Source organism: Miniopterus schreibersii (genome assembly GCF_964146895.1).
Source record: "Miniopterus schreibersii genome assembly, chromosome: 8".
NCBI lineage: Eukaryota > Metazoa > Chordata > Mammalia > Chiroptera > Miniopteridae > Miniopterus > Miniopterus schreibersii.
The window spans coordinates 32,132,941-32,148,607 of NC_138109.1; the positions used below are offsets into that span (position 1 = coordinate 32,132,941).

The window sequence follows — 15,667 nt, forward strand, 5'->3', positions numbered from 1 at the left end:
GAGTGAATGAATGAACGAGTCAGTGTTTACAATCTCTGTTCATCCCTGTTTGCCAAGGCGCCATATGTTAGCAATGGGCTTAGGGTGGGTCTCAGACATAAATCCTAAAGGGCTTACAATGAAGTTGTATGGCCAGGGGAATTGGGGGCCACCCTGTAATCATTATCCATGAAAGAGTTTATCCCCAGACCAGGGCCAGCACATCAGCCCAGGGCCAAACTGTCCCCTGATCACAACAGAATCCCCCTCAGCAAGGTCCAACTACTTCAGGCCCCAGGGCAGCCATGGCTCTGAGAGGAGGACCTGCCCCAGGTCACACACCAGAACTCAGTAATGAAAAAGGAGGTTCCAACTCCTGCCATTGGCCGGTGGGGGTTCCTTGAAGTCCCAGACTTTGGGGCCAAACTGTTAAAGTGACCTTTCTGAGAACCTAAACCTAGGGTAGTTTGCAGGGAGTATTAGGTCACATGGACACGCATAGGTGGTTGCTGCAGGCTTGCTGAATTTACTAATGAATGAGAGAATGAATGAGCGAGTGAATGAATGAGCTCTAGAAAGAAAGTTTAATAGTAGCTGTTTTGGGGTGGTGGAATTGTGGGTAATTTTTGTTTTGTTTTTGACTTTTCCCCACATTCTCTATTATTTCTAGAATGAGCATGTCTTGCTTGTGTGATGGGAAACACACCCCTTGAGCACATAGCAGCCACAGAAACCATCATTTGTCTGGAGCTTAACTGTCCCCAGACACCTGAACATCCCCCTAACTGATCCTTAATGTTAAGTCAGCGCTGCCCTATGAGATTATAATGTGAATCACACTTGTCACTTGAAATTTTCTAGTAGTCAAATTAAAAAAACAAAAAAAACCAAAAAACGAAATTCTATTTTGGTGAAATTAATTTTAATAATACTTAACCTAGTATATCCCAAATATTTTAATGTAAAATCAATATAAAAATGTTTATAAAACGGCTCCAGGCTTTTAAATTTAAATTAATTTTTTAAAAAGTTCAGTTCCTCAGTTGTACTAGACACATTTCCAGGGTTCAATAGTCATTTATGACTACTGGCTACCTTATTGCATGGTGCAGTTTGAGTTACAGATTAGGAAAATAAAGTTCAGTGCGTAGAGGTAACTGGACAGCCCACCCAGCTGGTAAGTTGTAGAGTCAGAACTGAAACAGGGGTTTCTGGTTCAGAAGCCCCTGTGGGGTTTCCCCCCTTTCTCTCTCTGTGGTACAGACTTGGTTGAGCTCCTGTGGAAGAAAAAAGTCTTCTGTTTTTGGCTGACCATGATTTTAATGTGACTCAGTATGTGTAATGACTGTTTAGTTCAACTCTCAGAGTTCATGACCTGCCCCATGGCGACAGCCCTCAGGCTTGTGGTGGCGAGCTCCCCATCTTTGGAAGTATCCAAGTGGAGCCTGAATGGTCACCTGTTGGGATGGTAGATTAAAGCTTCCAGATTGAGTGGGAGGTTCCATGAGGATGACTTCAAGTGTCCCTTCTGGCTCTGTGATTTATGGTGAGGAAAAAATAGATAATAAGCATGGCTATGTGCTCCTGGGAGTCCCCCACATCCTCGAGGACCCTCGGGAAGAGCCTCAGGAAGCCCAGAGGTCTGGGCTCCCTCCTAAGCCATCTGGTCACCACTTAGCGCCCATGGATTGGGGTTCAAGAGATTGTGGTGATTGGAGAGTAAGCTGGGCTCCAGGGCCCTGCCCATTTCAATCTGGTAATTGCTCCGCTTGTAGGGATGGGGGACGGGAGGCACCAGCTGCCAGGCTCCTCACCGAGGGAGAAAAGGCCTGTTTACTGATGTGCACCTGGTTCTCACACCAAGTGGATATTGCGACCCCATCTAACCCCTGGAGGTGCCCACTGCTGCCTGCATACTTCCCCTCAGAGAGCAGTCAGGCTACTCTGTCAGGGCAGACTGCTGGGGGTGCCTCCCCGTTTGAAGCCCTCAGGAACTGTCCATACTCCTCATGGCCTCAGGTCACTCACCTCCTCCTCGCTGGTGCCGCTCCAGCCACCCCAGTCTCCCCACTGCCCCTTGAACCACCTTTGTACTGGCCGTTACTTCAGCCTGGAACTCTCTGTCTCCCACTCCCCATTCACCTTCTCAAATTTCTACTTGTCCTTTCCAAAGTGCATTTACACATCACTTCCTCCAGGAAGCCTTCCCCTGACAGCCATCTCACCCTCCTCCCCAGGGCACCCTGTGCTTCCCAGTTTGTTCAAGGAACTCTGTCTGTAGGCTCACCCCTGAACCCCCAGGGCCCAGCGCTGGCACACCACAGGCTGGCAGGAACGGGTGCTGAGAAAACCCAGTCCCCTCGCCCCTGCCTCCCCTGCTTTTCTGCCTGCTCCTCTCCTGCTGCTGCTACTCACCTCTCAGGTGAGGCGCCTCCTCCCTACGGAGCCCACCCGCCAGACTGCACTAGGCAGCCAGTGTGCTCCCGCCTGCACCCGGCACTAACTGGGAGGCCATGGGCAAGTTCCTGAGCCTCCGAGTGCCCCAGTCTCCAATGGAGGGTAAAATGGGGACAATGATGGCTTCTCGCGAAGGTTAATCTAGGTTTAGAATAGTGTCTGGTACGTAATAAGTCTTCGCTACATTCTAGGCATTAGCATTCACTGTCTGTGACCGCCTGCCCCAGCAGACTGGGGGCCCCTCCAGGGAAGGGCTGAATCTGGCTCAGATATGGGTCCTCAGAGCCCAGGGCCTGCACTAGCCTGCGTGCAGGGTTTGGTGATGTGCGTGACATTAAGCCAAGTTGAAGTCTAGACTAGATTGTTAAAAGAACAACTTGTGAGCTCGGATGACTGTGAGCACCCACTGTGGGTTTCCTGAAAACAAGTCATCTGGACCAGCTTTGGTTTCCTTGCCAGGTTTAGGGGAATGTCCCTGGCACTGTGTGTCTATGTGACATTGAGGTAGTTGGCACCAGAACTTTTGGGAGCACGTGGGGACTTTTGGGAATGACTATCGTAGGCAGTACCCTCTTCTAGTGAAGATTCCCTGAGTCTCTGGAGGTGTACCTCTAGGCTCTGCTCTCAGCTCTCTCCTTCCTGGTCACTTTCTATCAATGGGTTGGCCAAGGCCACTGACAAGCATGTGGATTGGATTTATAGAGGACAGGAAGCTGGGAGGAACAGTTAATGTGTTGGATGAAGGAGTTGGGACGAAGCAGACCCCAGCAAACTGGGACCATGGGCCAATTCTGACATGATGAAACTGAACACAGACACGTGTTGAGCCATATTTGGCTTCAATAGCTCGAAGAGTACAAACTGGGGGGTGGAAGAGGGAGGGGAAGGTTGACCCTCAGCAGCAGCATGGAGGAAGGGGCCCCTGGAGGTTTGTTTGTTTCCACCTTGGTGAGTGGCCTGGGGAATGGGGCTGCAGAACTGTCTGTGAGGCCAGGAGCCTGGGGAACTGGCTGTGAGAACATGGAGTTGCCCTGATGTTGAGACCCACTGGGAAAGGGACAGGGGAGGGAGGTGTGTGTCCCACAGAGGGCAGCTGGGGTAAGTGGCAGGTGACAGCGATGCAGGCCTGGGGGAGACAGGGCTGTGGAGCCTGGGGCAGAGCAGACCTGGGGGAAGCTGGGATTGATGGGAAAAACCATAGGGAGGCAGATCTCAGCTTAGCACCTGAACTAACTTGCTAACAGAGCTGTCCCACCCTGAAAGGGACCACCTTGAGAAGCCATGTAGACCCAGTCACTGAAGTGTGCAAGAAACTTGCTTAAGTCACACAGTGAGTAAGTAGGTTTGAACCTGGCCTACTAGCGTGACAACATCCATGTTCACAACATCCTGGCACGGGGTGTTAGAGACAGGAAGGAGCGCCGAGTCCCACGGCCAAGTCCGTGGGCTCTGGCCTCGGCTGACCTCGTTGGGGAAGCTCTCCCCAGCTGGCCTCTGGGATGCAGCTGCGGGGAAGCCACCTGACAGGCAACCAGAGGAGGCATCTGGGGTCCCCGGAGGCCCCTCAGCTCTTACAAGCGTTATGGCTTACTTCTTTCCCCTGAAGATGACAGGCCCAGCAGCTGGCAGCAAGTGCCACGTTATGCAGAATTACACTTTCCAGATGGATTCTGCCACATTCCCACCCTCAAGCCAGTTCCTTCTGAGACCTGAGGCAGGATGTCCAGATTCCCACTTTGCTAAAGTCTGGGTTATCTGGTCCCAGCGTCCCCATGTCAAAGGCAGATATTCCTCTACTGCCTCTGTTTGCACACCTCAGTGGATAGAGGGCTCCATAGCTAAGCTTATTAGAAAATCCTTCCTGGTGCCAGAATGAAATCTACCTCTAGGGAAGAGAATTCCCCACACTGGGCCCAGCCCTGCCCTCTGGAGCCACACAGACTCAACCTCTTTGGTTTCACTTTAGGTTCCATGGGAGGAAGGTGGGTGAGTGGCTGGCTCAGAGTGCAGGAGGTGGGGAGGGAGAGAGAGGAATAGGGGGCAGTGTACAGACAGACATGGGCCTGGCAAGACACTGCTGCCCTGGCATCCCCAACTAATCTCTGAAGGTCCCTCCTCCCCTGGCCCCTGGGCACTAGGATGGTGCTTGACTGGGGCTTACAAATAATAAGCTTGAACGAATCAAAAGCAAAGTCTGGAGGAACCACAGCTGCCGCCATCAGAGAGCTCAGAACAGTCTGACCATCGACCATTCTCAACCACTTTCCACCAGGAAGGCAGTGTTCCCGAATGTAGCTCCCAGCTCCATGTGAGCTGAACCCCTGCCCCTTTCTTTCCCTGAGGCAAAGAATGTCAGGTGTGCGGGAGCCAATGTCCATTACTTTGCTCTACAATTGCAGACTATTGCCTCTACTATTAGGAACAGCTTTCTTGGAGTGCCTGTCATGGCTGGTTATGATGAGTGCCAACAAGCCTCAGTTAGGAGCCCAGCTCTTTTGGGAAGGAAAGACCTCACTCGGAGCTCTGGGAACACAGGTCCCCTTTCTCCTCCATCACCAGCTGGGCTCCTGGTGCCTACTACCCCAAGGCTGTGGCTGGGCCGACCCAAGCGAGGCTCTCCCCAGGTCAAATGAGACCCTCTCCAGTGCAGGATCTTGCAGTTCTCCACGGAGAAGAGTACAGGAGCTTTTACAAAACCTCATGTGCCTCCCCAGACTCAGATGTTTCCAGGCCACCCCAAGTTGAACATTTGCTCAGAGTGCTGTGGGGCTCCAGAACTGAATGAGGTGGCTTGTGGTCCAGGAGCTCAGTCCAGCACTGGGTTAAGAGACCTGCAGCTGGACAACACGAAACCCTGGGTCGTGGCTGGGACTGAGAGAGGCCAGGGGCAGGGTGTAGCCCAGCCTGGGAATCAGGGTAGGCTTCCCAGAGGAGGTGACTGCTGAATGGATCCTTGAAGGATGAGTAGGAACTCTCTACCTGGAAGGGGGAAAGAGCCTGGGAGTCTGTGATGGGTAATAAAACCTGGGAGTTTTTCAGAGTCACCAGGCTAATGGTCTGACCCCACCCGCAGCCCACAGCTGGGCCATGTTTCCCCTCTTGATGAGTAAGGCAGTCAGCTGACTGGGCAAGAGGGCCAAAGACAGATCCCAGTGCTCCCCTCAGAGAGGTCAGCAGAGTTCTGCTAAGAACAGATGTCCATGGCTTGAGGGGCAGAGTCCAGAAGCACAGGCTGCCCACCCTCCTGCCTCTTTCCCGCTCACTGTTGGTCCTGGACAGCCTGGGGCAGCTGTCCCCTGCACACTGGCTCCCAAAACAGACTTTGACGGCTGCTTGGCCCAGGACCATCTCCAATAAGTGAGGACGTGGGTGTTTGGGAGTTTTCTGCCAAACTAGAGTTCCTCAGGAAGGGGGAGAAGGGAGTGTTGGGTTTCTTTGGCCAAACATGATTTCCTGATTCTAAGAAAAATCAGTTTAACATTCTTACAAGAAATACAAAGGAAAACAATACATACACAGGAACACATATGCACACATATACACACATACCATACACACATGTAAAGACACACCATGCTTTTACACACAAACCCACACACGCACTTGGATCTCTTTGTTAAGAGATGGAGCTTACAAAACATTCTGCCATGATCAGCCTCAGTGAATCACAAACACATGGATCCAGTTTTCCTTGAATGATGCCTGGTTTAAGAAAGTAAAGAATGAGGGGAGAGGAGGGTTTGGCAAAAAGCAAGCAGAGAATTGGAGGCCCTCACTGGATCCAGATGCTGCTTTGACCCACCCCTGGTTCCCTGTGTCACTCTGGTCTGGGGATGTGTGAAAACAAGGCTCAGTTGACTTCCCAGGGTTAGAAGCAAACTCCAGCCTCAGTGGGGCTATAACAGGTCACACACACACATACACAAGAGCACCTGCTGGGAACTGGTTTGTAAATTTGCAGATGGTTTTGTGTCTGTTTTATGGCTGAGGTTAAGGGTGTGATAAATAACAGAACTTGAGGTAGATCTAGAGTTCTGGGGCATAGTGATGCCCTAACAGCACATCCAGCAGCATCCTAGGTGTCTAGTGACGACAAAAGGGCTTTGAAAATTCTGCTCCAGCCTTGAGTGAAAGTACCACAGAATTATGAAGATGAGGGTGCAGCATAACCATTCTTATGATATCATGTTAAAGTGAAAACGACAAAGAAACAGATAGGCTTATTTTTGCAGAAGGAACAGTAAGTATCCTCCAAGAACTTAAAGGAACAGAAAGTTGCCAATACTCTTTGGGTTAAACTATAAATTAAAAGCAAAAGGGATCAGAGTGCTGACATGTGGTATTACTGGGAGAAGGTGGGAAAGGAGGCTCCCAGCCCAAAGACCTGACTTTTCTAATGAAATAAGGTATAATCAGCCTGGGACCAGTCAGCAGTGGAGCCCAGAGAAGACAGCTGAGAGTGGCAAACCATTCAGCACCCATCCAAGCACCACCTATGGGAGAGGGACCCTTGTGCAAGGACATGACAATGCTATTGCAGGTCCAACCATCAGACTATTAGTTCCTATGCCAATGTAATGAAAGGCAGAATTTTCTAAATTTGTCTGAGGCTTCTATGTTTATAGGTAGAGAAATTAAGTCTCCTTGCAGTTGATTTTGTTTTAGAAGAATTTTACAAATGGCAAATGTAAGGTAAGAAGGCGCACATCATCCAGGGAAACAGAGAGACCTTAGTGGTTTGATGGAAGTGCCCCTCCTGGAGACCTTAAGATCTGCAGAGTTATGGAAAGGTGCACCAATTTGCAAGAGAGGTTCAGGGGCCTTATGAGAGTAAAGAGACTAAGAACCCCACCCTTGCACCCTATGATTTGAAGTTAGGGTCCAGGTATACTTAGGGTGCTGATGACCAAGGTCTGTTGACACTAACAGCCCTTAGGGCTAACCTACCAGGAGGAAGAAGGGACTCAGGGTTCAACTCCAGGGAACTAAGCTCAGGGCATGACTAAGGATGCTTTGGTGAACAGTGACTGAGAACTTTGGTGGGATCTAGGAGCCAGGGAAGGGCACCCGTGTGGCTTGAGCAGGAATATGCACCTAAAGGGGATAGTGTGCAGGCTTGAACCAGACCATGCAGGGCCTGTGTTCAGCAGCGACACCATGTGGAAGGAGCCTGAGCTACAGGGTTAGTGGCAAGGTGTTCCCATTCTATTCACTTGGCTTGAAGCTTTCACTGAATGAAATAAGCTGACCTTGGCCTGTGGAGTGCAGGCTTAAGAGGAAGACACTGGGATTCCTGCTTGTACAGAGAAGTAGGATCATATTCAGCATGTTCAGTTCTCAAGTCAGTACATCAGGCAAAAACCAAGTATAATTAAATTTCCCCATGAAGATCCCTTAAGTTGCCCGTAAAGTTTAGGAAGTGTAGTTTCATATAAGTCATTCAAGCCACTTTCCTCCCAGTTTTAGAATGGGTTGGTGTTACTTTAGGTGAACACCAGCCGAAGCAGTTAGCATACAATTAGAGGCCATTATGTGAAAAAAAACACAAAAAAATGAACAGCCCTCTTTTGCAGCCTAGAATCACAATGATCTGCAGGGAAATACACTTTGAGAGGTATGTAGGAACTGGCGCTGGCTTGGGGCAGAGCAGACTCACCTCCCATGGTACGCTTACTGGGGGACATAGCTCTGAATGGAAGAGCTCCTGACTCCTTTAAATTAATTTTCTCTTTTTTCTCAGCATACCTACTTGAAGTCACTTAAGTTAAATGCACATATGGTGGTACTCTACCAGGTGGGACCCTCAGAAATTAACTGAAAATGGCAAACCTGGAGTCACATTGGTTGTACAATTAAATAAGTTTTCCTGCCAGCAAACAAATTTAAGCAGTGGGTTCCCTGAGTGGTGATCTCACAGGAAGAAATGCTCTGGCCGGAGGCTGTGTGCATCTGGCCTCTTAGCCATTTATTTATTCCTGTGAATGAATAAATTGGCATTTGGTTCATTTGGTCTCCTCTTGTCAGCATCAGAGGACAGGGCTGACCAGCTCAGGGGCTCAGACAAGGTAGAGCTTCAGAATCAGTCAGCCGAGGGCCATACCTTGGCCTGGTGTGTTCACTGCTAAGAATGGTAAAAACAAACAGGAAAAACGGTAATAGTGGCAGAGTCACGGTGGACTTTTCAGAGGAAGTGACAAGCTGCGGTGCTAAGTAAAAGCACAAAAAAGGAGGAGGAGGTCCCCTAAAGGCACTGGCTGCTGAGAGCAGAAGCAGAGGGAGAAGGCTTCCTGCAGTATCTCATCTGGGCCTTGGAGAAGCCCGGCGATGCTTTAATAAATTAGGAAAGCGCGTGACATCCATAACAAATCAGGAGCCATGCTGGGTGTTTTGAGTACATTATCCTATTTCATTCTCAGAAAAACCAGCGAGGGAGGGGGCTGCTCTTCCCATTTTACAGATCCAGTCACTGCGGTCAGATGCTAAGAGCCGGAGTTAAGTTTATACATCTAGTGAGTGAACCCAAACTCCTGTTCCTCCCCTGGAGCCTCTGGCAGATTCTCGGCCACACCCACCTGTGCCGTCTGCTCACTGCCTTCATTGTGACTTATGAGGACACAGCTGGCGGGGCGTAGGCTGCTCTGTGCCTGTCTGAGGCGGGGCTCAGGCCAGGTGCTGGTTTGCAGTAGATTGTAGAGAAAAGAGGCCCAAAAGCTGGGATGTGCCGGATTGTGGGAGGAATGACTGAATTGGGCTCCAGCTGAGGCCAGCTGGCCCCTCCTCCCTTCCCCTGGGCCTTCTTTCTCTGGAACAAACTGTCTCTGTGACTGTCTCCCTGCTGGATGACGAGACCCTCCAAGGCAGGCACAGGGTCTTTCCATCCCTGGCATCAGCCTCCACCATTACTGCCCATACCTATTTACATCTCTTCATCTCTCTTTGCTTAACTATTAGGTTTCTGTCTCCTGCAAAAATCTGTTACACTAACCACCAGGTAGAGGTTAGTGTAAATGACAAAAGGGAAAATGAACCTGAACCCTCCAGTGTCTCAGATAAAAACAGTGATGCTCATGGAGGGGTCGTGGTGACTGGTCCTACCCCTTGTCAGGGCCACTTCTTTTTTAGAGCCATGAGTGGCTAGTCCAGGTAGGAATACTGATTTATTTCTATGTCACTACTCTACAAAAACAGGTGTCAGTACCCCATAATGTGATATGCCAACTGAGATTGCAAATTCTTTTAACTAACAATACTGAGTACACCCAGGGTTACAAGCAGCATCGACCTGGAGACAGGTCATCATTGATATTTATCAATAAATGAAGATCTGGGAGGATTTCACGGACAAACTTGAGCTAGATCTTGAACATTGAGTGGGACTTAACTAATTAAGAGAAGAGGGCATTCGTAGAAGGGGGAACAGCATGGGCAAAAGTGAGGAGGTAGAAAATTTTATAGCATGCTTAGGGACTAATGAGGTGACCAGCCTGCTTCCAGGGGCTTGGCACAGGGAAGGGGTGGCAGGTTCTCCTGGAAAAGAGGGTAGAGCATTTAGAGTCACGAATGTCAGGATTTGGGGCCCAGACTTGTAGGTTATTGGAACTAGAAGCACATATATGTCCTCACACTACCTTGGAGCAATTACACTGCAGAAAACCCTTGTCTCCTGGGGTTACAGCTTGGAGCCCCTGGGGACTGAAGAGCCCCAGCCTTCATGCCAGGCTCTCTAGCTCCAGGCAGAAGACCTGATCCCCACATCAGGGTTTTGTTTTATTCTAAACCATTAGAACACTTGTGGAAATTTTAAAACAAACACCTGCTTGGGCCCCTTGGCAGTCATTCAGTAAGTCCGGCATGAGGCCTAACATCTGAATTTTCAAAGCAGCTTTGGTGATTTTGCTCAGCCCTGAGTGATAATCCTGACACCAGAGTGGTTGCTCCTTGAGGACCAGGATGCCCAGCCCTGGGATAGGGCTGGAGCAGGAGCGCAGGAAACTGTGGGCAATGAGTGGATGGATTACAGACCATTTGAAGGTAAAAGAAGCTGGGTTCAGGGACAGGGATTGCGGCTCAGAAATGTGTAATTTTTCCCCTAGGAAGATCTAACTCTCCCTTAGTAGGAAAATTTTAAAGCACTGCCTTTTTTCAATGACACGGTTGCTCTGCACCAGCCCAAACTGTATAATAAACAAACGAAATGTATGAGCACACACTGGCTTTTCTCAAGTTAATACCACATTCCATTTCCAGCCAAGAGAATGCACTTGGGTCTGGTGAACGACTCAGATTCCAGCAGCCGTTGCCACAGCCTCCTGCCCATAAAGGCCCCACAGTCACACGGCTCCCAGGCCCTCAGGTGAAGTCCAGCCACCCACAGCAGGAGCAGGGAACTGACAGAACCTGTTCAGAGTCCTCTCCCCTCCCTGCCCCAGACCTCCCTCACCTGGAGACCACCAGCGGTAGGATCAGCATCTTCAACATCCTCATCAAGAGCTCTCCAGGAAACTGGAAGTAACTAATTTCCTGAAAACACATCAAGAGCTGAGGTTATAGCAGGTGGTGCAGACTTCACAGTTGCTCAGTTCTTTATAGTCCTCAAAGCACTGTTTCATGCACACTCTCCTGTCTAGCATGGGGACAACAGAGTCCATGGAGAAAGCACAAGCTTTAGGAACCAAACAGACTTGGGTCCTCATATTGTCTCCCAGCCCCTCATAACTAGCTGTGTGGCCTTAGGGTAATAACTACTTCACAGGGTCATTGGGAGGCTTAAATGGGAGGATGCACATGAAGCATTGGGCAGGGTGCCTGGATGAGAGTAAATGTTCAGTAATCACAGTAAATAGCATTCCTCCCCTGCTTCTGCCCCATTCACTGCCTAGTGGTATAAATCTGTCTCACGTAGCAGATGGTAAGAGGCATGAAGGCAGGGCTGCATACTGTTCACTCATTCATTTGACACCGACTATGCCAGGCATCACACTGGGTACCCTAAAAAGAATCAGACACAGTTTCTGCCCTGAAGTTCTTAGTCTAGTTTATGAGGAGACTGACTCATAAACAGACCATGGTATTATTGAGTCAGTTTCTCCTGTGTTGGGTTCATTGCCCCCACCTCCAGTCCCCCTCACAGCAGCTCTCACATTTAAAATGCTGAAAGAGAATTGGAGTGGTTGGTGAAACACCGCTTAGTATAAAGAACCCCTACTGGACAGAGTTCTTGTGTTGGGCTTCCTCATGGGCTGCTGGTTACAGCCCATCCACTGGGCTTGGATTAGGTGCTAAATTCTTGCCGGTCAGCTGTCCCCAGATCACATGACCAGACTCTGACAGCTGAATCGGAAGGGACTCCTAAGCCCAGTAAAATTTGAATTTCGGATAAACAACAAATATTTGTTCTTTACTAAACAGTTTACTGAAATTGTTTTGTTGTTTATCTGAAATTCAAATGTAACCAGGTATGCTGTTTTATATTTTAATTTAGTTCAGTTTTGCTGTTTCTGCCAACCCTAGTTTGAGGCCACTTTCATCAGAGGGTAAGGTTGTGGTAACGGCTGGTACATGGACTTTCAAACACCATCCAAGTTAAAGTTTTCTACTTGCAACTACTTTTTTAAACCCAAAGCCAAACATAACACTTGGTTAATGGTCTGATGATTTGAAAAGCTCCAAATCATAGAATTTTAGTGCTGAGAAGGGTTTTTAAAAGATTTTTTAGTCCAACTGATTCATTTTGTAGATGGGAAGCTGAGCCAGGAGAGGGAGGAGACTTGCCCCACAGAGTGAGTTAGCAACAGCGAGGACTGGCAATCAGGTCTCCTAGTCTCATTCTGCTACCATTTCCAATGCACCAGAAATTCTACTTTAAAAAATTTAACTAGCATGGCTATGTATTTTTAATTAATTTTAACCCATTTGTATATTCTTTAACCCATTTGTATATTCAGTTATATTCTTTAACTGAAATAGCACTATAATGATAAAAAGAAAGCCCTTTCCTCACCCATCTCTATCCCAACCCCAACTCCCCATCCTCAGCTCCTTCAACTGTTTTCCTTAGTATTGTTATTTCTAAATAATATGATTATAATACTATTTCTAGATATATATTTTTGACATCTATTAAATTCCCTTTTTGACATCTGCGATGACAGATGAAGACTTAGTTCCTATTCCCTTTTTCCTCTTACCATTTCACCATTATATCAATTTTTGGTTAAATTAACAGTCAAGGTTTACAATATTTTGATTATAAAATACTGTACACTGTTGAGCCAAGTAATATGCTACAACCTTTCTTGTATAACCTAACTTTCCTGCAGTTACTGATTTGACTGATTTTTCATTTGTCTTGTTTTCTGTGCACCACTCACTAATTTCTTCTAAATGTTTTAACATCTCTTTCAAAAGGCCTAACAAGCCCTGGCTGGTGTGGCTCAGTTGGCTGGAGCATCATCCTGTGCCCCAAAAGGTGGCAAGTTTGATTCCCACTCAGGGCACATACCCAGGTTACGGGTTTGATCCCCAGTCAAGGCATGCTGGAGGCAATTGATTGATAATTCTCTCTCACATCAATGTTTCTCTCTCTGTCTCCCCTCCCTTCCTCTCTCTAAAATATCAATATAAAAATATCCTTTGGTGAGGATTAAAAATAAAATTCCATTACTATAATTTTGGTAGAATTCCAGAAAGGAAAGGAAAATGGGTGCAATTGTAAATTCACCATGGTTTAACTGGAACTCTCAAAATGATCTATATTTTTTAAGTGAGATGTTCATTTCAAAAAAAAATTACAAACCTTGTGATTTTGTAAGTTCTTTTCTCAATTAGGACCTTCTACCATTTTGAAAATTGTTTATGATTTTTGCCTGTTTCATAAGCTTACAAAAATAAGGGTTTGATTTCTGAGTCACAGGCAGAGATCAAACAAACAACTCCTGGATTTCAAAGTAAGATGCTGAAAAAGCCAATTCCTGCCAAATAATTGTTCTAAGACTCCACATCTTTCCTTCAGTTTATCTGGCAGGTTAATTCAGACTGGAATATATTTGCATTTCCAAACAGATGGGGAAGGCAACTTTGGCAAAGGAGGCCCCGGATGAGTTTGGCTTTTAATAATAAGCATTCCAACTTGTTTTCACAAAATAATCTTCCTATAGGCAATATATTTTTGTTGTTGAGGAAAATTAAAGAAAGTAGATAGCAGATGGTTTGTGCCATTGCCAGTTTAATTCATCAAATAGTTGATGGTTCTTTCTGTAATAAGCACCGAGCTAGGCTCATATTTTGGTTCAAGGAAGCCCAGGAGATACTCAGCAAGTTGAAGTCTGATGGGAGAAATAGACTCCTACACAAACGGCTCTGAAGCAGGACAGCCAGCAGCTGCATTACAGTGGAGGGATGAGCATGGGGTGAGTGTGGGAGGACAGTATCGTTTCAGGTATGGACAAGTATGGGAGAATGCTTATAAGATATGGAGTAGGAGATGGTCTTGATGTAGGTAGGACTTGGACAGGTGGGTAGGGGAGAGAGGAGAGAAGTAACACTATATGCCAGGCGCTGATGGATACTTGTTTACTCCTCAACAATTCTAGTGAACATATAGTGCCCCCACTCCATTTTACCGATAAGGAAACTGAGACCCAAAAAGGAGATAGGATTTTGCCTAGGGCCTCAGAGCCACTTACTAGTAGAGTGAAAGTTCTGGTTCCTCTGCCTCCAGAGTCCATGCTTCTCCCTAAAGGACAGTGTTACTACAGGAATAGTGACTCAGTTCCCAGGGAGGGGGTATCTTCCTTTTAATGGAAGACAAAATTTGATGGCTTGAGATCTAGTTGTAGAATTCACATTAGATATCCGTGAACTACAGGGATAAGAATTTTATGAAATTGGGAATTTTCCAGGAACCCACTGGCAAAGCTCCTTAACGAAACTTCAGACAGGCTCCTACTCTGAGCCTTCATTTCGATTAGGTCTCATCCTTGGGCACTGCCTTCAGCCTGTCTAGCACAGTTGTAGCAAAATCCTGCTAAGTCAGTTTAGTGAGAATCCCCGCTCTGCCTTCAACAGGAATCCTGTAAGTTTTCTCCCCATGGACCCCTCACTATGCTCATTGGCCATAAACCCCCAGCTGTCGTTATTGTATTCGGATTTGAGCCCGATCTCTCTCCCCTATTGCCATAGTCTTGACACTTGTCACCTGAATAAAGTCTTCCTTACCATTTTAACAAAGGTCAGAATAATGTCTTTAGCACCATGTGAGTGCCCCTCCTTCCCTGTAGGAGATGGGTACTAAGAGGGGCCCTTTCCCAGGCAAGGCATCTTCACCCTTGCAGTTCTATAGGCCAGGACCCTGGGGGCCTGCCTTGTCTCCCTGTCTCCCTGTCCCACATCCAGTTAGCCACCATATCCTGAAGGTTCCTCTTTTGGAAACAGCTCTCATATCTGTCCCACTCATCCCCACTGCCATGCCTCACCCCTGCACTGTCCCACCACCGCCCCACCCTGCATTCAGCACCAGACAGATCCTCCAAGCTCAGATCTGACCCCACCATGCCCCTGCTCAAAGTTTCTCATTGTTGCTCCAAGGCCATGCTTGGTGATGGGATCTAGAGGCCTCATAGCTTATTCCACACCCTCCCAAATCTTTCATGCCTCTGTGCCTCGTTCCTGCTATTACCTCTGCCTAGGATACCCTTTCTAGGGTTCTGTTTATAGGAGCTGCTTTAGGAGGTGTTCTCTGACACCTGCTTCGAACCCTTACAGGACCCCATTCTTCCCGCTCCCACAGCTCTTAGCCCGTGGTTATACTAATGAAGCATCCTTGCCTCTCAATTGCCTGGTGATGCCAGTTTGTAACCACTTGCTCAGCCATTTTATTGGATGTCACTCTAGTCCTGCAATGTATTTTTCACACTCATGTTACAGATGAGAAAACTGGGATCCAGAGAGGCAAAATGACTTACCCACTGTGTTGTCTTCAGTGAGCCATGGAGAGGGAATGTGACCCTCAGATCCCTCAGGCCCATACACACCTCCTAAAGGGGGACCCCGTGGTGCCCGGGTGGCTGACCTGTGGTGAGAGGTGCTGGGTCCTCAGGAAGAAGCCAAGGAGGCAGCCCACGGTGACAGATAGCACGGACAGGATGAGCAGTCCGTTCCGCTTACAAACGTCCCTCCCTCGTGCCAGGATGGCACCCGGCACCATGGTGAGCCCGGCCTGCTGGCACTGGGC

General features: G+C 48.0%; 1 protein-coding gene across 1 annotated transcript in view; it reads right to left on the reverse strand.

Annotated features, from left to right (window-relative positions):
- Positions 1-15,667, reverse strand: part of SLC1A7 (solute carrier family 1 member 7) — a gene marked incomplete at its 3' end in the record, with an annotated part of 38,801 nt that extends 23,134 nt beyond the window's left edge. The window contains exons 1-2 of the mRNA XM_081145180.1: positions 15,506-15,667; positions 10,877-10,956 (exon numbers count right to left, since the gene is read on the reverse strand). Of these exons, the coding sequence (XP_081001306.1) occupies positions 10,877-10,956; positions 15,506-15,640 (215 nt within the window). The 5' untranslated portion in view covers positions 15,641-15,667. The remainder of the gene's footprint in view (positions 1-10,876; positions 10,957-15,505) is intronic.